Source organism: Silurus meridionalis, chromosome 11 (assembly GCF_014805685.1).
Source record: "Silurus meridionalis isolate SWU-2019-XX chromosome 11, ASM1480568v1, whole genome shotgun sequence".
Taxonomy (NCBI): domain Eukaryota; kingdom Metazoa; phylum Chordata; class Actinopteri; order Siluriformes; family Siluridae; genus Silurus; species Silurus meridionalis.
In genome coordinates this window covers 9,079,530-9,105,235 of record NC_060894.1, presented here as the reverse complement: position 1 = coordinate 9,105,235, position 25,706 = coordinate 9,079,530, and the positions used below count along the sequence as shown (strand labels likewise).

At 38.7% G+C, this 25,706-nt stretch overlaps 1 protein-coding gene across 3 annotated transcripts; it reads left to right on the top strand.

The window, feature by feature from the left end:
• Positions 1-3,528: 3,528 nt before the first annotated feature.
• Positions 3,529-23,800, top strand: arvcfa (ARVCF delta catenin family member a). 3 transcript variants are annotated; one of them, XM_046861837.1, is made up of 17 exons: positions 3,530-3,753; positions 7,821-7,979; positions 10,041-10,151; positions 11,286-12,228; positions 12,369-12,552; positions 12,685-12,802; positions 14,341-14,509; positions 14,852-14,869; positions 15,112-15,183; positions 16,890-17,017; positions 17,194-17,344; positions 18,500-18,692; positions 21,837-21,948; positions 22,081-22,168; positions 22,563-22,639; positions 22,799-22,902; positions 23,205-23,800. In XM_046861837.1, the coding sequence occupies exons 1-16, from the start codon at positions 3,733-3,735 to the stop codon at positions 22,889-22,891; spliced, it is 2,637 nt and encodes an 878-aa protein (XP_046717793.1). In that variant the 5' UTR covers positions 3,530-3,732; the 3' UTR covers positions 22,892-22,902; positions 23,205-23,800. The 3 variants fall into 3 exon arrangements, with proteins under 3 accessions (XP_046717795.1, XP_046717793.1, XP_046717794.1); XM_046861839.1 differs by lacking the exon at positions 15,112-15,183 and having other exon boundaries at positions 3,529-3,753; XM_046861838.1 differs by lacking the exon at positions 14,852-14,869.
• Positions 23,801-25,706: the final 1,906 nt, after the last annotated feature.

Sequence of the window (25,706 nt, the reverse complement as noted above, 5' to 3'; positions counted from 1 at the left end):
CAGCACAATGTTCCAATCAAGCCAGATTGTTAACATAAAGGTCCACCAGGAAACTTTGGGGGGGGAGATGAATGATATCAAACAAATCTTTTTAAACTCCATAGTGGTGATTTCAATTGCATAACATCAGGAACATCAAACCATACCTGTCAGAGCATCCCAAAACCTCATCTAAGCTCTCATGATCTAACAGCTCGACAACTGCAAATCTCTGCTGGCTGCTTTAGCAGCCTACACTTTTGCATGAATAAAAAGCAGCAGCATTTGGTCTTCAATCAACCTAAATGAGCACACATGTCTTCCCTCTTTATCTCCCTCCGTTGGCACCCTGTAGCTGCTCAGATCAGTCTTTGATGCTTGCCTGTAGAGTAATCATTTAGTTTTTCTGTTTATACAAACAACTCACAAATGAGGTGGAATCCAATCTAAGCATAGAGCTAAGTATTTGATAGTTATGGCTGTTGCTCAAGTGTGCCACTGTTTTCTGTATTCAGAAGCACTGAACGTATAGTTCAGCCACCTAACATGGAGTCACTTTTTTCCACTCATAGTTCTGTGAGAGCAGAATGTATTGCTCTGTTTGTTCTGTTTGCTCTGTCTTTAGAGTCACATAAGACCAACAAACAACCAGAAAGATTCAGTTTTCCCAAGAGCACTTGAACACTCGCGCTCATTTATTTCTGTCAAGGAGTTCTTTTTTTTGCTGTGGTGCTACTTGTCTAACTTGCAGATATGTTACTCACAGTCACACTGTTTTTAGTTAGGTTTCTTTTTTTGTTTTGACAGCCTGTATAATTATTTTTTATCACTGTGAGCTACATGAAAGTGATCAAGAATAAATGACACATTACAATGGCTATACCCATCTTTAAACTCTAAAGGGACCCCCTTTGTAATGTGTGCAACAGCCATTCATTACACAAAGATGAACTCAGTGGTGTTCTCCATTTCTCCCCCAATACTCATTTGTGTGTGCATGGTACCCTGTCATTCATTAATGTCTTATCCAGGGTGTATTCACACCTTCTACAAAATGTTTCTACGATCAGCTGCAGATGCACCGTGCTCCTGTCCAGAAAATCTTTTCATTCAAGGTAAATGAATGAATAAACTCAGTAGTGCCACATTATTTATTTGCAGGCAACAATTTAATTCATAATCAAATGAGGATGGCATGAATGTGGATGGCATGAACATGGAGTATGATGTAAGAAACTGTGGGAAATGACTAATAGATGCACTCATAGTTACAAGTTTATTAATTTTTTTATCTTAACTAGCTGCTTTTTCCTAGATAAGGTTGAAGTCGATCTGGAACATATCCCAGGAGCACCAAAGATAAATCTTGAATAAGATGGGGCTCCATTACATTGCACCACACACATATTCATTCCCATAGAAGTAATTTGTAGTCCCCAATACACACACTGGCATTTTTTGAGAGTTTTGGTGAAACGTGAGAACATGGAGGAAATCCATGCCGACACAAGAAGGATATGGAAGAACTCTGAACATGCAATAATCTTCAGGATCAAGGTTCAGGATCAAAGAGGGGACAATGAAGTTATATTAAGTATAATTACCCCAATAATTGTATGTCTAGTTACAAAGACCCCTAAAAGGTTAAGTTCTTTATGTAGGATGCAGTTCATTTTATTTTTGACTATTATGTGAAGTTCCAGCGTGCTCACTTGACTAGGTAATCACTTGGCTTGTTCATACTTTGCAGTATGGGTAGGGAAGTTATATCTTAGGGGGTTAAGATGTTGGACTTCTGATGGGAAGTCACCAAGCACCACCACGCTGTCACCGCTGGGTCCTTAAGCAAGGCCCTTATCCCCTTAACTGGTCAGTTGTATAAATAAGATACTAGTATGTCCCAGTATTACAGAAGCTGCCAAATGCCATGAATGGTAGAATTATTCCATTAATTATGGCATAAATAATTATGGTAAGGAGAAATGGTAAAAAAAATTATATATTTTCATGATGAATTGCAAAACAGGTACATTTTGTAAAGAAATTATATATTTTCTTTTATTGTCATAATTAAAATATTGAAATATTTAATCACAATCAATTTTTCCCTTTCTCTACTTTATTGACAAATCTGTTACACAAATATATTTTTTAAGCAGGGTTGTTAGCCCTGTGATAATCTGTGCCACTATATATATATATATATATATATATATATATATATATATATATATATATATATATAGAGAGAGAGAGAGAGAGAGAGAGAGAGAGAGAGAGAGAGATATAGAGATAGATATATAGAGATAGATAGATAAATAGTGTTGTCTCTAGTGTATTTATTTCGACGATAACTCAATCGAAGAGGTTCCACTTATCCTAAAAGACCCAATATATTTAGCAGAGGAGAACGTCTTGGCATCCCAGCTGAACTGCATAATACATTTTTGGGCCATGGGTTGTCTATTGCTTTTAATTAAGGGACAGTATTTCTCTGTGATGGATTGGGGAGGCTTAGCTGGAGTGTGACGGTGGATTTGACTGCCTTGCTTTCATCTTCACTTTACATGTTTGTTTGGTCTAAGGCTAAGCTTGAGCTGAGCTCCCTTTCTTTATCTTCCTCTCTCCCTCTTTCACTCGTTCACTCACTCACTCACTCATTTACTCACACACACACCCACTTACACTCATTTCCCTCTCCATGTCCCTCATTACTTCCCACCTTCCCTAGAGAAAGAGGGTTGAGTCCACATGCATAGAAACGCCTCCTTTCTGATTAGCTGGTTTGGATGCTGCCTTCCTTTTTACACTAATGATGTTCTGTACGACTCACTTTGGTGAGTCGATTCTTTTGAACAAAATCACTTCACATGAGTCGAGTTCCGGGAGATGTTTGTTGAACTTATTCCCCTTAACAAACTTTCATAACTTATTTTGCACTGTGAAAGAGATTTTTTTTCAACAAAAAATGGTTATGGCTCTAGACATGGGGTGGTAAAAATATGGGAGCAAAATCCCAGTGAGTTTTTTTTTTTTTTTTTTGTATTGCATGAGGTCTTTTACATTCAACTATATAAAAGTCTAGAGATTACTTAGAAAAAATAATATATAAAAATTCAGTATTAAATATAAAAATTGTAAATATTTTCCTCTGCACATTGCTACCTGATGCATCACCATGCTGCCTACAATAACACAGTTTTATCTTTATGCCGAAGTCTGTGTGAATTACAAAATTATTATCTGGACCAGAAAATTATCTGTTACAAATTCATGACCTGGTGCAGAAAATTATCGGTTAAAAAATTGTAATAAAGCAGGTGCAACTCTGTACTACCCATTTAACCACATCCCTGACTGTCACCTCACCCTCCAACTTCATATTGTTTATGTTTTGTTGTTTTTGATCATCGACGTTTTACACATCATACACAACAACACAATGCAAAAAAACAACTAGCATAAATTAAACAATACAAATGCAAAGCGACCACAAAAGAGTCAAAAGAGTAGTTCAAAATGAACCGATTCGAGGACTGTAACGTATGAGCGCGTCCGAGCGCGTGTGGACGCACGCACGCGCGCACGAGCCGCAGATAGGATGGCTGCGCACTCCTAAGACATTATCGCTTACAAACTCTGTCCGGAAAGAACAGAACGGAGTAAGAGGTGAAGGAAAGACAGATAAGAAAGAAAAGAGAGGGAAAGAGAAAAACATTATATCGCAGCAGCCGACGCCACTTGCCAATCATTATGCCGGCGGAGGTGAAAGAGGTGAGGTTTTTTCCCAAATGCATTTTTCCTACCACGGGTTTTCTTCGACCTTTTACTCATCTCATCTGATGCTTTTCCAGGTTTTTTTGGGGAAAAAAGAAAAAAGAAAACGAGCCAGCGCGCGCATCATCGCTCTCTGGATTTTTCTATGACGCGCGCACACGCACACACACACTCGCGCGCACACGACATGCAGCGATTTGCACGGTGTTCTAGTTGGTCGGGGAGCACGCGCTGTATAAACACCCGCAGAGACGCTTTATTTTGCACGAGAGCGAAAAACACTGTGGGGAAACGCACACGCTCGCGCAAGAGTCTCTTAAGCTGATGCCGATGTGAATATGCGGATTTTAGCACTGTCTTCAGGCTGCAGGGCGTGTGTGTGTGTGTGTGTGTGTGTGTGCGTGCAGGAGATGCTTTTGGCTTTATGCTGAGGCGGTGCTCTGCTCAGCTCTGAGGGAGCGTGTTGGTCGGGGAGGGGGGATTCTGTTGAGATGATGGGTCCTGCTGCAGAGGCATAGGTGTGTGTGTGTGTGTGTGTGCGCGCGAGCGCGCGCGCGCGCGTGCATGTTTTTCATGAGCTACTAACAGCATGCAAAAAAAACTTGTGCCCATTCATGCTTATAGGTAGAATGTGAAACGACGTTAGGGATGGAGAATATTCTCAGAAAAGCCCCAAGCTTCTGTCTCATTCATCAGCCTGGGACTAGAGCAGCCCTGGCCAAGACTTGAGGTCATCCGAACAGTGCATGTCAGTTTTATCTTGGCTTTGTCATCAGCAGACGATTCATCTAGTCAGACTTAGGTTCCTGACAAGACGTTATGTCCAGCGTGCTTCTGATGTGCCCTTGAGCGGGTCATGCTTGTTAGGGAAGCCAAGCATTGTTTTCCTTCGGTCTGTGCAGTTTAACTGATAAGACTGTTTGACTGTTTGATTGAACACTGTGGCCTGGTGAAAGGAGAGAAAAGGATGAGTGGATGATAGAGTTAGTAGTGCATTTACTCAAGACCATTGTACAAGCACTATTACAGGGTGTCACAAGATTGCAGGGGGTGACAAGTGGCGTCGTAAACGTGTCACATTTTGGAGTTTTCCAACCCTATGCAGAGGAGGATTGACAATTCATTTGGCAAGTGGGACTGCAGGATCATACAGAATCCCATGGGCATGAAAGCATGCTGACTGTAGAGGGCCCGCATGTGACAAGCTTTCACACTGTGTTTTCCTCCCTTTAGCCAGGTTGCATATTTGCATTTGGATTCATGGGACAGATGTTCTAAGTTTGCGATCACTGACGAAAATTTCTTGTTGTTATTAAAGAAATTAAAAGTCTTCTTCATCTTCTGTATTTGTAACAATTGTCAGTCAAGAACAATGGCACAATCTTATATGTTGATAACTCGAAACATCATTATAAATGAAGTTAGTTTAGATATTAGTAATGTGAGGAAATAAAAGGTAATTTAAATCAACAGCCATGTAATAATATACAGCCAATAAATGTTGTGCAATGATACAATGACATAAAAAAAGTATTAAAAGTTAGCTCTGTGGGTTTTATATAGTAAAAATACATTTACTTCACATTGACCATAGAGTCTTCATCCTAAGTGTGCAAAATGATGATAAAATAATATTTAAAACAGAATTCAGCAATAGACTTTTATAGATGTGCACTGCATAGCACATTTAACAGGAGACATCACGACAAAGCAACTTGACAAATCCAGATGAAGTTTTTGATATTAAAAGCCAGTGGCAAGGAAAAACTTTATTATTGCAGCAGAAGCTCTTAAGTATCCTGATCAGATTGTCAGGTGGTGCATGCAAACTGTTTCTGGAAAGTGTGTTTAATTTTTAAAAGTACCCATTTGGGTCTATCTACAGCAGTAGCAGGTGACCCCCAATCATAGAAATCTTTGTGCTAAAGTAGGGCATCAGAATGCATTGGGCAAATTGCACAAGAGAGGTACAGTAATTTATGTGTATAAAGATTAGTCAGTGGCAACTGTTGAAGGTGTGTAATTTTTTTCATGGAATAACATCATTGCTGTTCCATCAGTTGTTTTGCATTAACATGACAGCGACAGTTTTGGTTCAGAGCTTTGACTGTTCAGAGAGAAAGAGGATATCATTGGCATACTTAGTGTGCTATTGACAGACCGATGCTTGTTTCCAGAGCAATCAGCCGATTGTTGCCTCACTGTCGCTCTGATAGTCCAGCCGTCCTTTTTATAAATGCATGGCTGACTCCCTTTACAGTCTCATCATGCACTGTAATTTAAAAGAGATTGCTTTATGATTCGAATATAGTACTTGATGCTACAAAACAGCTCAACAGTAGAATAATGACTCTAATAGGTGTGAGAGGCATGACTGCAGTCTAGCATAAGGAATGGAAATCGATTGGATATTATCAATACTACTTCTCCTATCGATACGGTTTATCAGTTTGGTAGTGTAGAGGTACCCGAATTATTTATTTTCCCATTAGTGCGCAAGAAAACAAAACAAATAAATTAGGAACGTAATCAACTACGCTTGATTATTTTATTTATTGTTTGTATTTTAATACTGAATGAAGTAAAAAATCAGTGGCTGTTTTGACACCCAATGGTTCTGGCTGCAACAGTGTTTATACTAAACTTCTCCTAGGCAAAATCTTCTTTTATATTCATGCTGTATGTATCAAAGGCATGGGTATGCATCGAGAGAGATGGTTTAGTGTTAACAATTCCAGTCTAGCCATTTAATTTTCCCAACACATTAACTTCAAGAACTGACTTGCTGCCTAGTATATCCCACCCTCTGATAGGTGCCATTAAAACAAGATAACATGCCAGGATGTTATTTACTTCACCTCTCAGTTTCAGTTCATTGTCATCTAAGCTGTGTAACGGGTCGTGTTTAAAACCAGCAACTCTTTACAATATTCTAGATATTCTAATTGGTTTAAACATTTCACCATAAAGTACTCTGAGTATATAATTTTTTATTAGAAATTATTTCCTAGCTTTTATTTAGTAGCAAATTTGCATAATGTCAGTACCCCCCTAACAAACTCTGTATCTGTGGTTCTGGTTGTTATGACACATATACTAAGTGTTCTGCAACATCTCCAGTTTTACCTCTAGTAATGGCAACATTAGCAGCAAGGGGTTTTTATTGCATTTGTAGCAAGTACAGTGTTATCCTGAACTCATCTAAAATGTAACCCTACTTTCGACTGCTTTGTTCTTTCTACCATTAGTGAGCGTGTAGGCGAACATCGCTTAGGTTGTTCTGTGAGAGTGTATGTGCGTTGAGCGCTACAAGCACAAAGACCGAGAAACTGTAAGAGAGAGAGAATTTTTTTTGCATTTCTAGAAATTCAAATGGCTCCAGTGCAGGCAGATACATATTATTACAGACCATATTGATACAGTGGTGTTTACTAACAGTAAACATATAAATGTGGGAAGCAGCAGACACCTGTGTGTCTGTAATAGTTACAGGAAATTAACCTATAATAGCTGAGTCTTAATAGATGAAAAGCTTTAAGAATCTGCTGAATCTGCTTGTGCATTCAGAAGTAATAAAAAAAAAAAGCGAATAAATTTAGGCAGGTCACGGGAGAAACAGAATTAAGTACCTTTACATAAGACTGTACTTATAAATTGGGTCGTTTATGTATCAACTCTTTTTCTCTTTTATTTGTGGACTTTTTTAAAAAGACTGGCTTTACACACAAACAAACTATTTTTAACTTTGCAATGTCTAGAAAGTTCTGGCTGAAAGGATCTCATGCATTATTTATCAGTCCTAAGTAAACTGTGAGGATTCTGTGCTTATTCCTATTTATTATTTTTAAAAGAACTTGTTAGTTATTATACAGTGAGTTAGGAGTCATTTCACAAATTTCACAAAACTATCCTCTTTAAAGAATAATCTGTATGTGCAGATTCACTTTTAGGCCTGCTGAAGTCAGCGTTTTACTCAAGTCAGCTTCTGCTCCACTGGTCAGAGTTTGTTATTATCAACACCCCTTTAACTGATTTTTTTTCACCTCGTTGTCTTTGGGCCAAAGGAACAGAGCCCAGAGAATCCTGTAGCTTTGCCTTCAAAGAAGCAGAACAAAGAGCTGAGTGAAGAGGTGCCCTCTGCAGAAGACGTCCCGGACACACCGTCCTCTGACCTGAGCACGGCCACGTTCACCAACGGAAGCTCACAGAACACGGAGACTAACGTAGGTCACGTGGCTTAGTTGCTTAATGGAAGAGCTGTGTGAATGGAGATTGGGGGAAGCACTATGAATGTTGCCCTGTGGTGATATTCTGTTAGGTTAATCACTTAATCTTAAAAAAAATATTAAGCGATATTTCAGAATATGAACATCAGGATATTAAACACATTCAAAGTGCACAAATAAAATGCACTGTGTATTTGAAAACGAACACATCTATCTATCTATCTATCTATCTATCTATCTATCGATCGATCGATCGATCTATCTATCTATCTATCGATTGATCGAACGAACGAACGAATTTTATAATCCCATATTTTATTTACAACAGAATATAGAGTACATATCCTTTGTTTAAACTGAGGAATGTTATCATTTGAATAGAAAAATAAGGTGATTATGAATGTGGAAAAAAGGTTGGGACAGGGGCAAAAAATGGCTGGAAAAGTAAGTGTTATTAAAAAGAAACAGCTGGAGTAACATTTTGCAACTAATTAGGTTAATTGGCAACAGGTCAGTAACATGACTGGGTGTAAAAAGTGTATCTTAGAGAGGCAGAGTCTCTCAGATAAGATGGGCAAAGGTTGACCAAACTGTGAAAAACTGTCTAAAAATTGTAGGACAATTTCTTAACATTAAATTATAAAGACTGTGGATATCTCATCATCTACAGTACATAATGTCATCAAAAGTTTCAGAGACTCTGGAGAAATCTTGCGTGCAAAGGAAAAGGGTGAATAGCAGGCAGTACTGCAATAAAAACAAGCATAATTCCTTAATGGAAATCACTGCAAGGGCTCAGAATCACTTCCAGAAATCACTTTCTGTTAACACAGCTCATGCCATCCAGAAATGCAGGTAAAAGCTTTATCGAACAAAGAAGAAGCCATATGTGAATTTGACTCTAACGTCTTCTCTGAGCCAAAGCTCATTTAAAATGGACCGAGGCAACGTTGAAAATTTTCTGTGTTCAAATGAATGAAAATAATAATTATTTATCAGCACTAAGTTCAAAGCCTGCAGCTCTGATGGTATAGGGATATCTTAGTGCTTATGAGCAAAAGGTGTTAATAGGTTTTAGAGCAACATGCCCACAAAAAAATACAGAGAAGAGAAGTCTTGGGTCTGTTGAACATCAAGAATCCTATATCAGACATGAATAAGACAACACTTTTCTGCTAAAACTCCAGCAACTGGCCAGTTCCCAGATGTATATGGACTGTTGTTAGAAGAAGAGAGATGCTATACAGTGTTGAACAATCTCCTTTCCCCATTTTTTAGATTAAAAAAACATCAAATTTAAATGTAACATATTTTTCATAAAAATGTACGTTTTCTCAGTTTAAATATTTGATGTTTTTTATGTTCTGTTGTGAATAAAATGTGGGTTTATGAGATTTGCAAATCATTGAATTATGTTCTTATTTACATTTCACATTGTGTTAGAACTGGGGTTGTATCTACTGTTATCTACACTCAACAGTCACTGTCTTAGGAACATAAACACAGTTCATTCATTAAATTATCCAAACAGTGCAATGCTTACAATCATGGTCACAGGCTTGTTTGAGTATTTCAGAAACTGCTGAGCTCACACACAGAAGTCTATAAAGTTTAATCAGAATACAAGAAGAGCAATTTGAAGCTATTGTGTGTTACTCACTGAAAATGGTCAGTTGAAGCTTACTCACATAAAGGCTTAATGTAATATGCATTCTGAGGTGCTGTTCTGCTCACTGTGGCTGTAGCCATTCTGTCAGCTATAACCAGTCTGGCCATTCTCTTCTGACCTAAAATCACAGTTTTTTCATTCAGATGTTTAATGTAAACATTACCTAAAGCTTTCGCACTAATTTTATGCATTGCACCATTATGCTGCCGTTTGGTACTCATGACTGAGCGTGTTTACCATTGTTCCCATTAAAGTGGATAGTGAGTGTGTATTATTCTTGGTATACAGCTAGTGGTATACAGCTTTGACTATATAATACATATCATAGTACACAAAATACACAGCATTACATTCACCAATGTTGTGATTGTATTGGGATGCTGCTGCAGAATGATGAAAGCTCCGGGATTGGGACAGAGAAGTCATCCAGCCCTGACACTGAGTTGAACCCCCTCAGTGCCTCCAGCTCTCACGAGGAAGTTGTGCCAAAACAGCTGGAGGTGAGGCATCCAACCTACAAAACCCAGCTACATAGACTCCCATTCATTAAAAACTCTGTACAGCTTACCTACATGCAGTGCTGATGTTGGCTTCTGTCATTTTGATATTCAGCAAGTGTCAGTACATTTGTAACAAAATTGGTATTGATTCTAGGTCACAGATATACATTTCATACTGTGTGCTAGTATGTGCAATCATGTCAGGTTTTTTTTCATTCACATTGCACGCTTTCTCAGGATATTGTGGTAGATTGGCAAGATATGGACATAACACTCGACGGATTTGAACTAATTGCTTACTGGATATATAGGATCCAGTTCATTGCATCAAACCGCTTTGCTGCTGGCAATTTTTCAAGCTCAATAGGAGCTCCTCTGAATCTCATTTCAAAGTCCACATTAAACTAATTTTCAGTTGAGTGAAAAATTGTTTCTGTGTAAGTTGTGCATGTCAAGTACTCTGCTAAATATAAATTCAGCCCTTGTTGCCAACACAGTAGAATAACGTTATAGAATTAACAGTATAACAGGTAGAAACCTTTTTAGAATTGTTTTATTGTTGTTACATTTAGGAACCTTGGCTTTGTTTGTTATAAATTGTTATAAAAGTAAATCACAACCACTAGTCCAAAAAGTGTGATGCTGTGAAAATGTAAATAAAACAACAACAAAAAAAAAGAGACAGGACTGTTGAGCAGATAAAATCCTGTATCATAAATAGGAAAACATTCCTCTCACAAATGTAACTGGCTTAAAGCAGCTGGTCTTCTCAGTTCCCAGATGTATACAGACTATTGTTAAAAGAAGAGGGGATGCTGCACAGTGGTAAAAAGCACCTTGACTCAACTTTTTTGAGACATGTTCCGGCCATCGAATTATAATACTTTGTTTTTCCCTTAACATGGTACATTTTCTCATTGTAAACATTTGATATGGTTTCTATGTGCTATTGTGAATAAAATATGGCTTTATTATATTTGAAAATTGTTTCATTCTGTTTCACTTACATTTTACACAGCATCCCAACGTTTTTGGAATTGGGGTTGTATGTAATAGATAGGTTTAAAAGTAATTCAAAGGGTTGATGAATCCGAAATATTGAGAGATGAACTTTTTCACTCTTTTCCTCCTCAGGAAATTATAACTGATCCAACAGAGACATTTCAGACAGTGTGTGAGGGCTCTCGTAATTCAGAGGGCATTCTTGTTTCTGATCCCTCAGTGGAGAAAGAAGATGTATGTAGTTCATCTCAGGCTGATATAATAACCCCCAGCCCTGACATCAACACATCGTCTGACAGTCCAGCAGAAAGCACCAAAGACCAGCCTCTCAGGCATAGCACTCTTCAAAGTCCAAGGGTAGACCTTAGCAATCATGACACCATTCCTCATGGTTTCCCGTACCCCCCTTCTTACACAAACCTGCCAGCTAGGAACTACTTAGAGAACTGTTATACCCTCCCACTTCACAGGGACAGCTTTGGTCGAATTGGAGGACCAGTGTGCAATGGTGCTGCCAAAGGGGATCAGGATGGTTCTGACATGAGGTCAGGAATCCCTGCAATCAGTCATCCTATCATGGGTGGAACCCTCCCTCTGAGACCTACGTTGGATCTTGCGGTTGACGATCATCTCGGTCCATTACCACATCCATTCTTGCAGGATCTGTACAGGATGCAGACCCTGATTCCTCATAAACGGGCCAGCATGGTCAGCCTGGACACCATTCGTAAGGACCCTCGATGGAGAGATCCCAACTTGCGGGAGGTTATTGCCATGCTTAGCCACCCCATGGACCCTGTTAAGTCCAATGCTGCTGCCTATCTACAGCATCTCTGTTACGAGAATGACAAGGTAAAGCAGGATGTGAGGCAACTCCATGGTATCCCCATATTGGTGGGGCTGCTCGACCACCCCAAACCTGAGGTGTACCGCAAGGCCTGCGGAGCCCTAAGGAATATATCCTTTGGAAAGGATCCCTTCAACAAGGTGGCCATCAAGAACAGTGATGGCATTCCTACACTACTGAGGCTGCTGAGAAAGACAAATGACATGGAGGTTCGAGAGTTAGTTACAGGTTGGTAATATTTGGAATAGAGCCATCATTCAGTATCAATTGGATTTTGGTATGATTTGAGGATCTGATGGTGCTGTCAATAATGTAGATGTACATACAATGAGTAGTACAAAGTAGAACACATACATTTATTCTCCCAGGAACACTCTGGAACCTCTCATCTCATGAACCCCTAAAGATGGTCATCATCAATCATGGGCTTCAGACTCTGACTGATGAGATTATCATACCACACTCTGGTTTAAGAGGGGATCCCAATGACCCATCTAGACCAGGAGCACCAGAATGGACCACAGTTTTTAAAAATACATCTGGATGCTTAAGGTAAATTACCAGTTCAGTCCTGATTTCCTATATTATTAGTTCCAAAAGTGGGGTTACAATTTCATTTAATCACATGCAAAAAATATTTAATTGTTAATTATGATCTGATTACTAGATTACTTTACCCTGCAGGAATGTGAGTTCAGATGGGGCTGAGGCTCGTCAGCAGATGCGCGAGTGTGATGGACTGGTTGATGCTCTGCTTCATGCCCTTTACTCTGCTGTGGCAAGGAGGGATATGAATAACAAGGTAAAATGAAAAAGAACAGTGCCCAAGATGCCCAATAAAAGGACAATAGATTGAAAACAAAAACAATCCATAAAGACATGAAGAAAATCTATACTGAAATCTATCCATATGGACTTGGAAATTGTGTCTGAATTAGTTTCTTTTGCCTGCAATATAAAGTCTGTACTCCTATGAGGATTTTCTGCAATACAGAATGAGATAAAAAAAAAAAACTAAAAAAAACAGAAAGAGAGTTTCATCTATCTATCTGTTTGTCTGAACATCTATCTACACTCACCGACCACTTTATTAGGTACACCTGTCCAACTGCTCGTTAACGCAAATTTCTAATCAGCCAATCACATGGCAGCAACTCAATGCATTTGGGCATGTAGACATGGTCAAGACGATCTGCTGCAGTTCAAACCGAGCGTTAGAATGGGAAAGAAAGTTAGTTAAGTGACTTTGAACGTGGCATGGTTGTTCGTGCCAGACGGGCTGGTCTAAGTTTTTCAGAAACTGCTGATCTACTGGGATTTTCACGCACAACCATCTCTAGGGTTTACAGAGAATGGTCCGAAAAAGAGAAAATATCCAGTGAGTGGCAGTTCTGTGGGCGCAAATGTCTTGGTGATGCCAGAGGTCAGAGGAGAATGGCCAGACTGGTTCGAGCTGATAGAAAGGCAACAGTAACTCAAATGACCACTCGTTTCAACCGAGGTATGCAGAAGAGCATCTCTGAACAACACGTCAAACCTTGAGGTGGATGGGCTACAGCAGCAGAAGACCACACCGGGTGCCACTCCTGACAGCTAAGAACAGGAAACTGAGGCTACAATTCGCACAGGCTCACCAAAATTGGACAATAGAAGATTGGAAAAACATTGCCTGGTCTGATGAGTCTCGATTTCTGCTGCGACATTCGGATGGTAGGGTCAGAATTTGGCGTCAACAACATGAAAGCATGGCTCCATCCTGCCTTGTATCAACGGTTCAGGCTGGTGGTGGTGGTGTAATGGTGTGGGGGATATTATCTTGGCACACTTTGGGCCCATTAATACCATTTGAGCATCGTGTCAACGCCACAGCCTACCTGAGTATTGTTGCTGACCATGTCCATCCCTTTATGACCACAGTGTACCCATCTTCTGATGGCTACTTGCAGCAGGATACTGCGCCATGTCATAAAGCGCGAATCATCTCAGGCTGGTTTCTTGACATGACAATGAGTTCACTGTACTCAAATGGCCTCCACATTCACCAGTTCTCAATCCAATAGAGCACCTTTGGGATGTGGTGGAACAGGAGATTCGCATCATGGATGTGCAGCCGACAAATCTGCAGCAACTGCGTGATGCTATCATGTCAATATGGACCAAAATCTCTGAGGAATGTTTCCAGTACCTTGTTGAATCTATGCCACGAAGGATTAAGGGAGTTCTGAAGGCAAAAGGGGGTCCAGCCCGGTACTAGTAAGGTGTACCTAATAAAGTGGCCAGTCAGTGTATATCCTTAGTGTTTTTACAATCATGCTAACTTAGTCTGTTGTGCTTTCGCAGTCTGTTGAGAACTGCGTCTGCATTCTTCGTAACCTATCCTACCACGTGCACAAAGAGGTACCGGGGGCAGAGAAATTTTACAGCACCCCAACTATTCTGACTACAAAGCCAAGGAATCACCAGAAGAAAAAGGATGTGCCTGATTGTTTTGGTGGGAGGACAACCAAAGGTTAGGTATTTTCATGAAAAAATTGTAAATGTTTTCAAATATCAATTCCAACAATTTTGTTTTCAGTTTTCATTTCAATTTTGTATGTGTTTGTTTAAGGAGAGCATATAATTACACTTGAATATGGCTGAAACTATCATGATAATGGATCTGTCTGCTTTCTAGCATATGGCTTTTTTTAATGAATTGTGTTTTGTAATGATATAATAAAACAGGATCTGGGCAATCCAACCTGTTGTAATGTCACACTTTGACATATATTTTGCCATTGTGAATGTGTCTTGTCTTCTTTTTTTTATGTGTTTGCTTTTACACTGTTGGTCCGACTGTCTTCATCTGCAGAGGAGTGGTTCAATCAGTGTGAGTGTGCTTCTGTTCCTGCTTAGCTTTGAATGTTCAGTAGACAGTGCTGCAAAACCTTGATGATTTTTTTCCAGTCATGTCACATACACTTGATTTTTTTTTTTTACAGCCCTCCTACTCTTAACGCCCACAGTGCCTCCCACACATATACTCAAGCTTTGGACAATGTGAAATGCTTGATGCTTGAGATTTTTTGAAAATGCCCCCTTTGCAATGCTTATAGTGGTTTACCTTTTCAGGCCGGAAACATGGAACAAGCGACAAATCAAACAACACTCTGGACATACCCAAGCGCACACTCCCGACTAAAGGTGCACATTTACCTTAGTTTCACTATCCATATCCATATTCCATATACTGGATCCTTTCACCACAAGAAGATTTAAGTCATCCTTCCATTTTGTGGACTATAAAATTTCAAAATATTTTAGGAACAGGCATCAGTTTTTAATATAATGCATGCAGACTGCCAACCGACAGACCCGAAAGGTTAAGCAGTGTGTTAAATTCAGGACCAAATTCATGGAGATGTAGGCAGCATATGTAGCTTGCTAGCCTGCATTCAGCCTGAAGTCAAATGTGTGTTAAGTTGGCAGATGGAGAAAGTGTGGGAGCAGCTTTGCTGAGGAGAGCAGGCGGGTCACAGGAAGACGACAAAACATCTGAGGGAGGCCTTGAGGGAGGTGAACCAGGGAAGCACAGATAAGCTGAGGCGAGTGTTCCACACCAAGTGGAGATGAAGACCGAGCCAAGACAGCTTTCGTTGTGTGTAGGAGGGTAATTAAGTGTTTTTAGCTGCTGTGTCAAGTATGCGGAAAAAAGGTATTTTAAGACGGGAAAAATAGCAACGCAGTGATGCACTGATACACTTGTTACGCTTGTGTTTTGTGTCAACACGCACTTAAAGCTGGATCTTGCATCTGTCTAGAAACATGAGAGATGGATGAGATAAGCGCTTTTCTTTACATAGCTGGAGAAAGGATTGCTTTGTATTTAAGGAGTCGATCCTATAATTTTATGGAACTGGGTCAGCGTGTGTAAGAGTGACTATATCTCCGGTGCCCTTGAATATCTGAACACACTGTTATCTAAATCCTTTCATATACTATTCCAGCGAAAATGGTATCAGGCAATCTCTAAAGGCCCTTTTACAGATTTCAGCGAATCGTTATCTGAGTACGTGTTTCCCATCCTGTCAGTGAACTGACAATCCTTTATTTCATTTCTCTCCCATCTTTGCATGATCGCCTCAGCTATTAAAATGTCTTAGTCTAAGATTTGTCATGAATTCAAGATAATGTCAGAGTGGTTGTTGAGAAAAAAATAAAAAAATAATGTTGGTTGCTCTGAGGAACTTGAGAGCATAAATACAGCAAAGTATAACTAATTATATTTATGTAATATGCTTTATTGTTTCAATGGGACCATGAGGTGGTTTGTGATGTGGTTTGGATGTTGACAATTGTATCTTTATCATTACCAGTAGAGGCTCTGGTCCCCTGACTTACACTTGCATGTTCTTTAGAAAGCTTCACTGGAGATGAGTAGATTTGGTTCAGAGGATCAGAAACGAGGCTTATTGCTGTGCTGGCTGAATCATTAAAAACCCTTGAGGGCTTGTAAAAAAAAAAAAAAAGAGTTCTTAGGAGTTTCAACTCTGTATTCATCTGTAGTTGTGGGAACATGCCTTGGGTTGTCTCTTGCCACTCTGCCTCTCGGATTTTTTTTCTTATGTTGTCTGGGGCATCTTACAGTTTATAGATAGAACGCAGGAAGACATGAGACAGGGGCAGCAAAGATGGAACTTAAATAGTATAGTTTAACACTATTATTAAGTTTGTTCATATTGTCATAATCCCATAAAAATATTCCTTATCATCATGGTAAACTGTTTTCACTGCACATGTTCAGTGTCTCTCACATCCATCTCATACAGACGTTCACTTGTTGGATTATGAATCACTCACACCAACATTCTATGCTGTTTGATGTAGTGTCTGAGTGTATGTCTGTGCAGGTCTGGAGCTGCTCTACCAGCCGGAGGTTGTGAGGCTTTATTTGTCACTCCTCAAGCTGAGCCACAACCAGAACACTCTGGAGGCAGCCGCAGGGGCCCTCCAAAATCTGTCAGCAGGACTATGGGCAGTGAGTAGTATGCTTAAAAAATAAAGAATGCGATGAGGAATATAAATCTGTGACTGAATAACAAACTTTGTTATAACAGAATGAAATTATCTTCTACAACCCACAATTCTAAATTTAACTTTCGCTTTTTTTGCATGTTTTAATGACTCATTATTCTGCCCATCTGGTTTTCTCAGTGGTCCAACTACATCCGAGCAACTGTACGTAAAGAGAAAGGGCTGCCTATTCTGGTTGAGCTACTCCATTCAGATGCAGATAAAGTAGTGAGGGCAATTGCTATTGCCCTTCGTAACCTGGCCATTGAAAACAAAAATAAAGATCTCATTGGTAAGATACCATTTCAGTTACCTTTCTTTTTATCTCCTATCTGTAATTTGCATACGCTCTCAAGACCCCCCTTATGGCACAATAGTTGCTCTGAAAAATGTACAGTGGAACCTCGGGTTACGAATTTAATTCGTTCCGGTACTTTATTCGTAAAAGAAAAGTTCGTATCCCGATACAAATTTCCCCATAATAATGAACAGAAACTTCGGTAATTCGTTCTGGACAACCAAAAATATTACTTAAATAAAAATAAAGCCAATATTCACTAATATTATTTACTTTTAACATGTTATATTAAAATCATACCACATAAAAACATACAAAAGAGGAAAAGATCTTTACGGGTACTTTCCTTTGAGAAGACTCGCTGCAGGAGGCGGCGTTCGTAGAAGGGGAGGAGGAGAGTTATTGTTTGGAAGGAGAATCTTATTATATTATATTATTTATATATTATTATATATTATATTATAGAATATTAAAGACAGTGTTATTAACATGAACGCTGAGACAATTGTTGCATTAGAGGGAAAATGAGAGCTGTTTCTTTAAGGCTAATATCAGTTGGTATTGAAGTCCAGAGTGAAATTCATTATGGGAATTGTACTTCGGAAAAGACTGTAACCCTGCTAATCTATCTTCATAAAAACAAGTAAAGTGGTTATGCATCGGCTAATGTTGTCCATCTCATCATTCCACGAGCATCAACTAACGAGTTGTTACGCTGCCGCTGGGAAAAGTTCAAGCGGATAAGTAACACGATGCTCTCGCTAGGGACACAGGACGCTAACTGAGCTTCGTGGATAGAGCAAAAACAACCAACTTGCCTGCGATTTTTTGGTGCGTGACGTTCGTATCCCGATATATTGTTCGTAACCAGGGGCAAAAATTTTGATGAACTGCGATTCGTAACCTGAATTATACGTATGCCGGGGCGTTCGTAACCCGAGGTTCCACTGTATAGTGAAATGCAAAGTTAGCTCCAAGTGATGCACATGACTACCCACTGTCTCTTTTGACAAGAAGAAAAGAGATCATTGTATTCTTTTAAATCATTGCAAATTAATTTAGAACTTCTGTAAACATATTTGCCAGCATCACTCTTGTATAGTATGATTGATACTTTTTAATATTTGACATTTTTTTCATTTTTGTTAGGGAGCTATGCCATGAGGGACCTTGTCAGCAATTTGCCCAGTGGCCAGCAACGTCCTGCCAAAAACCTGGAAGAGGACACAGTGGTGGCAATCCTCAATACCATCCACGAGATCATTACTGACAACCTGGAGAATACTCGCTTCCTTATTCAGGGTCAGGGGATCCAAAAGCTGGTGGCCATAAATAAGACGAGGTAAGTAATGTGCAATGTGGTTAATCAGCAAAAGCAAGATTTCCAGAATCATTTTTGGTCAAATTTCCATTGTTCTTGTAGATCCAGGAACACTCTCTTTGGCTTAGGGATACAAAAAAAAAGACAGAAACAGACATTTGCTATGTGCCATGTGCCATGTGAGGTGTTGCTGGTTCCTCTGTAGTATGACAAGCTGCTTTTATTTCTTTTAAGAGAGAGAAAACAGGTAGTGATGGAACGGGTGTCTATAACTGATTTAATATAACTAACTTGTCTCACAGACATTCCATATTTATTCAATGTAACCATATAAGTAAAAAAGGAAAAAACACAGAAAAATGCATGTCATTCTTCTTGTAAAATAAGAAAATGGCAAATAATTTTCTGTAGAAGTGCCCAATTATTTATTTTGCTTGTAGTTGACAGGATTCATTTCATTTAAAATATGGAATGGACCTATGTACGAGGGCCTAAACTTTCTGTATGAAAACCATAATCACTGGTAACTCATAGACAACCAGACTCTTTCACCTGGTTGGTAGTTAGGATGGGATGCCTCCCATGATCAGCTTGTATGTGCTGCTTCCAGATGGCTCCTTGGAGTCCTACATGAGTGCTGTCTCAAAATCCTTGGCTCCTCCTCATTTAATCCTCGACCATTGGCACTGATGAGCATTTACCTTACCAAGAGAACAGGAGTGGTTGGTAGCCCAGAACACATTGGAAAGGTGTAAGCCCAGTAGAGGAGTGAGGGAGCGAGTTCTGGGCATATGGCCTATCAAAAGTAGGCATGGCACATTTTTTCCTGGTTAAAATAAGTTTGTTAATGATATAAAATCTCTTGGTTGGGCCTTTCCATTTGCCCATTTGCTTGTGAATGATAACCAGAGATTACACTGACATTGATGCCAAGTTGTTTACTGAATGCCTGCTATACCCGTGGCGTGAACTGGGGCCCTCGGTCCGATGTCCTCAAGTATTCCCTGCATTCGGAAAATGGAATTGAACAGAGCAATCACAGTTTCCTTGGCTGTGGTTAGTCCTTTGAGGGGGACCAAAGGGCAGGACTTGGATAATCAGTCTATAATAAAAATCAGTAGTGATTTATGGAGATTCTCAAGAAGAGTTCAGGACCTGACAAAATTAGCAATGTCCTTGACTAGAGTGGGCCACCAGAGTGAATTATAGATTGAAGTTATGGTGCATGTAATACCTGGGTGTCCACTACTAAGAAAAGTATGCATCCATTGAGTGATGCATTGCAATTATCCTGAGTTTTTGGGTCATGCAATATTTTTTTTATGAAGGCAAGTGGGCGGTGTGGGGTCTGACTGTTGTTTACATTGTATCTCCTTTATGACTTCCTACCGAACATTATGTGACTGTGAACTGGAATCTTGTGAAGAATAGTAACCGTCTTGCCTATGGTTCAGCCATTCTTGATTAACTCTATTTTCCATGAACACTGCCTTGATAGGAAGGAACTCCTGTTTGACTGTATCACATGGATACATCTTGCCTTGTGTGCCATGCCTTTGTGATAAGACTGCTCCTATCTCATAACAGAGGCATCTGCTTCAATGATGAATGGAAGATTAGGGCCAGAATGTTTAAGGATGGGGGCTATAAGGATGGGAGTGTTTCAAAGGCCATTTGTGCTTGGTCTGTCCATTAAAATCTAGTTAAATTTTTACTTTAAGAAAAAAAGTCATTGGAGCTGCAGTGCTGCTGTAATTTCTAATGAACTACATGGAGAAGTTAAACCCAGGAACCTTTGTAATTTCTTAATGGTACTGGGACATGCCCACTCGATAACTACCTTGATTGTTGATGAATCCATTTCTACACATTGGTGACAAATGATGTTAATAAAGAAAGTGGTACTGGTGGTGTGGATCTCACACATTTTTGCATTGGCAAACAGTTGGTTCTCGCATAGCTGAGGGAGTTTAGTCTTATCTTGTAGAATAACTTAAGCCTGGTTTTGCGAATAGATGAGAAAATTGTTAAAGTAGGTGATAACACATTTGTTGAGGATGTCACAGAAGATTTTTTTATGATTGAAACACTGCTGGTGCTTTGGCAAAGAACAAACATCATGAATTGTTATTTGTAATGCCCCCTACTAGTAAGAAAAGCAGTTTTCCATTTATCTCCATCTCTGATTTTGATAAGGTCGTAAGCGCTGCGGAGGTTAACTCTGGTAAAAAAAAAAAAAAGCTTTGTGCATCTGTTCTAGGCCCACTGGGACTAATGGCAATGGTATCTGTATTTGATGGTGACTAAGTTGAAGTCTTGATAATCAATACAAGGGCAAGGCCTCCATTCCTTTCTCAACAAAAAGGAACTCTGCTGCAGCAGTGGACATAGACAGGCAGATGAAAACCATAAGCTATAGCTTTCTCTAAATAATTTTCTATGGATCCGGTCTCTGGAAGTGATAATGAGCTTAAATAAATTTTTTAAAGGGGCAGTACTGGGCAGAAGTTCAATGGCGCGATCCAATGGACGGTGACAGGGAAGTTGTGTTGTTTTAGCATTGCTAAACACCTTGATAAATTCAACATAATCCTTAGGGCATTTTGGTTTGGGCATTGACCTTTACACTTTCCAAGCTTGTAGAGAGTCATGGTGCCCTACCATACCAACCTTACCACGATATTAATATATTGAGAAAGGTTAGCTACTTCATCTTTGCATGCTAAATCAGCTTGTAAGGCCTGGTTGATCCTTCATGGAAGACAAATGTGACTTCATTTCAACCACTTTGAGCAGCTAATGTGTGGAACATCTTGTCCCCCATGAGATATTCAAAAACTTATTTCATTTGCCCAGCAAACTTTCAAATAAGGTTTGTACCTGGCTATCCATGTCCCAGACCGCCAATTTCCATTCCAGTGTTTTCTTGGTAGAGTTAACATAAATGCACATTTCGTTGATGTTAGGATCCATTTGTGGAAGTTTCGGTGAAAGAGTTAATAGGAAACATTTAATAGGAAAAACAGACCACTTTGTCCTGTTATTTTCTCCTGTTTTATTTCGTGCTGATATACATTTGAATCTGCTGTACAGGTAAATGTCATCACTAGAGAAATCTTTAATTTTATGCGATCCTGTAATTGATTTGCATTTTCAATTCTACAGCCAGTCTGTGAGAGAGAACAAAGCGGCATCGCATGTACTCCAGACTGTTTGGGCCTACAAAGATTTAAGGCATGCACTGACCAAGGGAGGCTGGAATAAATCTCACTTTAAGGTATCACACTTTCAATATACAGGCCTTTAAAAGAGCAAACAAAACCTTCAATAGAAAATCAAGTAAAATAAATGACGATTGAAATTATTGATGAATTTGCATTGTAAGGTTGCATGTGATTTGTATATTCAGCCAGCAGTTTCTGGAGTACCCAAAAAGCAGAAGAACCCAAAGCTAGGCAATGATGACATCACATTGCCCTTAATGGAAAAAAACCAAGGTCAGTGCTATCCTTGGGCTTTAGTCCTGATTGATTCCAGTATACACACTCATGATACCCTACTTACAAGAAGTGTGTGTGTGCATGCATATGTGATTTCAGTCAGTCATACTTGTTTTGTTAAGACCATTCTTGTTTATGTATTAATAAATTAATATACACAGTGGATATAAAAAGTCGACACACCCGTATAAAATTCCAGGTTTTTTAAATATTAAGACAGAACTAAGAACATAAATGTCAGACGTGTTAAATCTTTAATGTTTTTCCAACACTGAAAAAATCCAGAGAAAAAAAATTTAAACATTGGGAACATTATAAATAAAAGAAACCTATAACATTTACACATGTGTGTTTGTGTGTGTGTGTGTGGGGGGGTCTGTGTCTTTTTTAGATGGATACTGCAGCACTGATCAGAATGACAGAGTTGGAGATGGCCCATGCCATATGATAGAGCGGGAAACCTACCAGGTAATTTTGTAATAATTTCATGGTAATAAGACAATATCTGTGACAATATCGGCCAAGACAACAGAAGTATTTTCATGTAAAATTCTCATAGTAGTATATGAATGCAGTGCAGTGCAATAGCAGTGTTACCATGGGTACAATGTTTTCTCTTTTTTGCAGGGGGTAAATGATAAGCGACATTTCATCAGGACCAGTAGGCCAGCTGTTGGCTTAGTGGAACACACTCCTCAACCCTTGGACTCTTGGGTCTGATGCCCCATCTGGTGAGCTCATTTGCCAAATTCTTGCAGATACAATTGACCCTTTTTTGTATTTTTACACTGGGTTTGTCACTAAGGACAGATTTATCCTTGGTGTGAAAAAGATAACTGCGATTTATTGTCAAAAATTGATTTTCTGAAATAAATTCTTGACCAAAGAATGTACCATGGATACTCTGAGGATTATAAATATTTTGTTTCTTCAGTCAGCACGATGGACATTTAAATATTTCATATTTTAAATATTTCATATTTATAATGTGTCTAAAAGCTATGATTTATATCATTTTTCTCTCTTCTTATAGATGGAAGTACAATGTTGGATTTGCACTTTTCCCAAATTCAGCTGAATTTACAGTTTGTGAAACAGAAGACCATGTACCACAGATTTTATTCCAGCATCTTCAAAAAGCAGAAAACTGACATGCGTTTTTCTTTTTTTTTTTTTAAACCTTGACTGTGGCTGTGGTATATATTTTTTTCATTTATTATAGTGTTTTGTGTTCCTACTAAAATATTTTCTCTGTTTTTAGCATTTTCAGTTCTAGTACTTCCTTAGAAATGCCCAGATATTATATAATCCAAGTACTGGTTAATATCTGATTACAAATTTGATCCTTGTATTATTTGATTTTTGCCCACAAGACATATGTATAATAGTGCTTATATTCTTTAACTGTATGCAACATAGACCAGTATTCTATCTTTGTTTTTGTTTTTCTTTATGTACAGCAAGAGATGCAACCAGCATATATATGGATATTAAATTTTACTAGCAGTCTATGAAAATCTCAGACAAAAGTCATTGTGCCATATTAGTCAAACAAGTCATTCTTACTTGATTCAATTGCTTCTCCATTGTCAGTGTTTTAACTGCTTGACAATAAAAGGCTTTTTATCATTTTGTCTTCTGTCAGCAAAAGAATCACAAGGAAAATTTGCTCCAGAGCAGAGTGCACTATATTGGCTATACACAGACTTATTGATACCAGTTAGGTGGAAAATTAAGGAATTGATATCTTAAATTACCTCATGAGCCATAACCCATAATGCATTAATCCACCCTACAATAAATAGATTGTCTAATTTAATCATATAACAGGGGGAATTAAGTGTGGAAGGTAAATGAATAATGAAATCATGAACTCGTACACTTTGTCCTTAGTGCAACCTACAGTATATAGAAAAATAAGTCTGGCTGAATAATTTCAACTAGTAGAGGAGACCATGACCTCGATAGTTTGCGACTTTTCATTTGGAACCAGAATAAGAGTAACTTGCGAAAAATCTGATAGTGGCTTGAAAGTTCGGAGTACCATTTCAAAACAGAGTTTGTACTAATAAGTTACATACAAATGTTTAAAAAACTATTTTATTATTGTATTATTCATTTAAAGTAGTAAATAAAACATTAATGACAAGTAGTTCACAATTTTTGTTGAGTTTACAGTACAGTAAATGTACATTCCCCTTGAAAAAGGAACGACCAAAAGGAGAGAATCAAAACCTTGCGATTTTTTGTTACTCACGAGGGGTCCTACAATGTAACCCCCATGAGTACCAAGGTTGCACTGCACTTAATAATACTTAATATTATGTAACTGTGTCCATGAATCACTGGAACTGGGGCAGCCATAGTTTGGCAAAATATAAATTTAATACAGTGTAGAACAAACTACAATTTTTCCCTGAATCAAAATAGACATGTACATTTTTACTGCTTCCACAGGATAAAAGAGGCTATTTAGCAACTAGGTGCTGCTAAATATATGTCCTTGATTAATTATAACTATAAAAGCTAAAATGCCAAGTAGGATAGACTTCTCTTAGAAAAGCAATTGTTGCCGATCAATCTAGCATGGGTTATAAGGCCAATTTAAAGTCCACCATTCTATGGTAAGGAACATTATTGACACGTGGAAAACATTTAAGACGGTTGCCAATCTTTCTAGAAGTTGAGGTCCTAGCAAATTCACACCAAGGTCAAACTATGCAATGCTCAGACAAATGGCAACAAAACAAAAGAAAGAGTTACATTTTGGGCTCTATGGGCCTCACTTAGCATGTTGCATGTTAAAGGTCAAGACAGTACAAATAGAAAAAGACTGAAGAAATATTGTCTGCTTGTTAGGGTTGCCAAGAGACAGGCTCTACTCCATAAAAAGAACATGAAAGCATAGCTTAGGTTTGCAAAGTTGCATCTGAACAAACCACAAGAATTCTGGAGAGAAGTGGGGATGGACAAGTGGAGATGGCCATAATTCACAATGCCACATTTGGTGAAACTAAACAAAGCACAAATACCTTATAACAACTGTGGAAGGGTGATGATTTGGTCTTTGTGTTGCTGACATATGACCTGGACAACTTGCAGCATTGCAAACAAGAGTGAGCCAAAATTCCTTCAGAATGATTGAAAGACTGAAGTTTTAAAGAACACTATTACTTCAGGTTAATGCTGCTGAAGATACACTACAAGCTACTTATTCATAAGATGTACTTAGTCACCCATTGGTTCTCCATTTTGTTTAGATTTTTGTAAACATTATTAAATGTGTATAAGTCATGTGTTGTTCATCTGAGGTTGTATTTATCTAATTCAACCAGATTTTTCATTACTTTCTGATATGCAAAAGCATATAATTCAAAGAGGGTGTATTTATAGACTCTAGTGCATCTTCACAAATCCAGTCAAAAATGCCAAACACTCCTTACATCTGTTAATCCACTCTAACAACCAGCAAAAGGTTCAAAACTTGAATGGCCTTGAGACAAATGGAAAATGTCAAGCAGACAAGTTGGATATG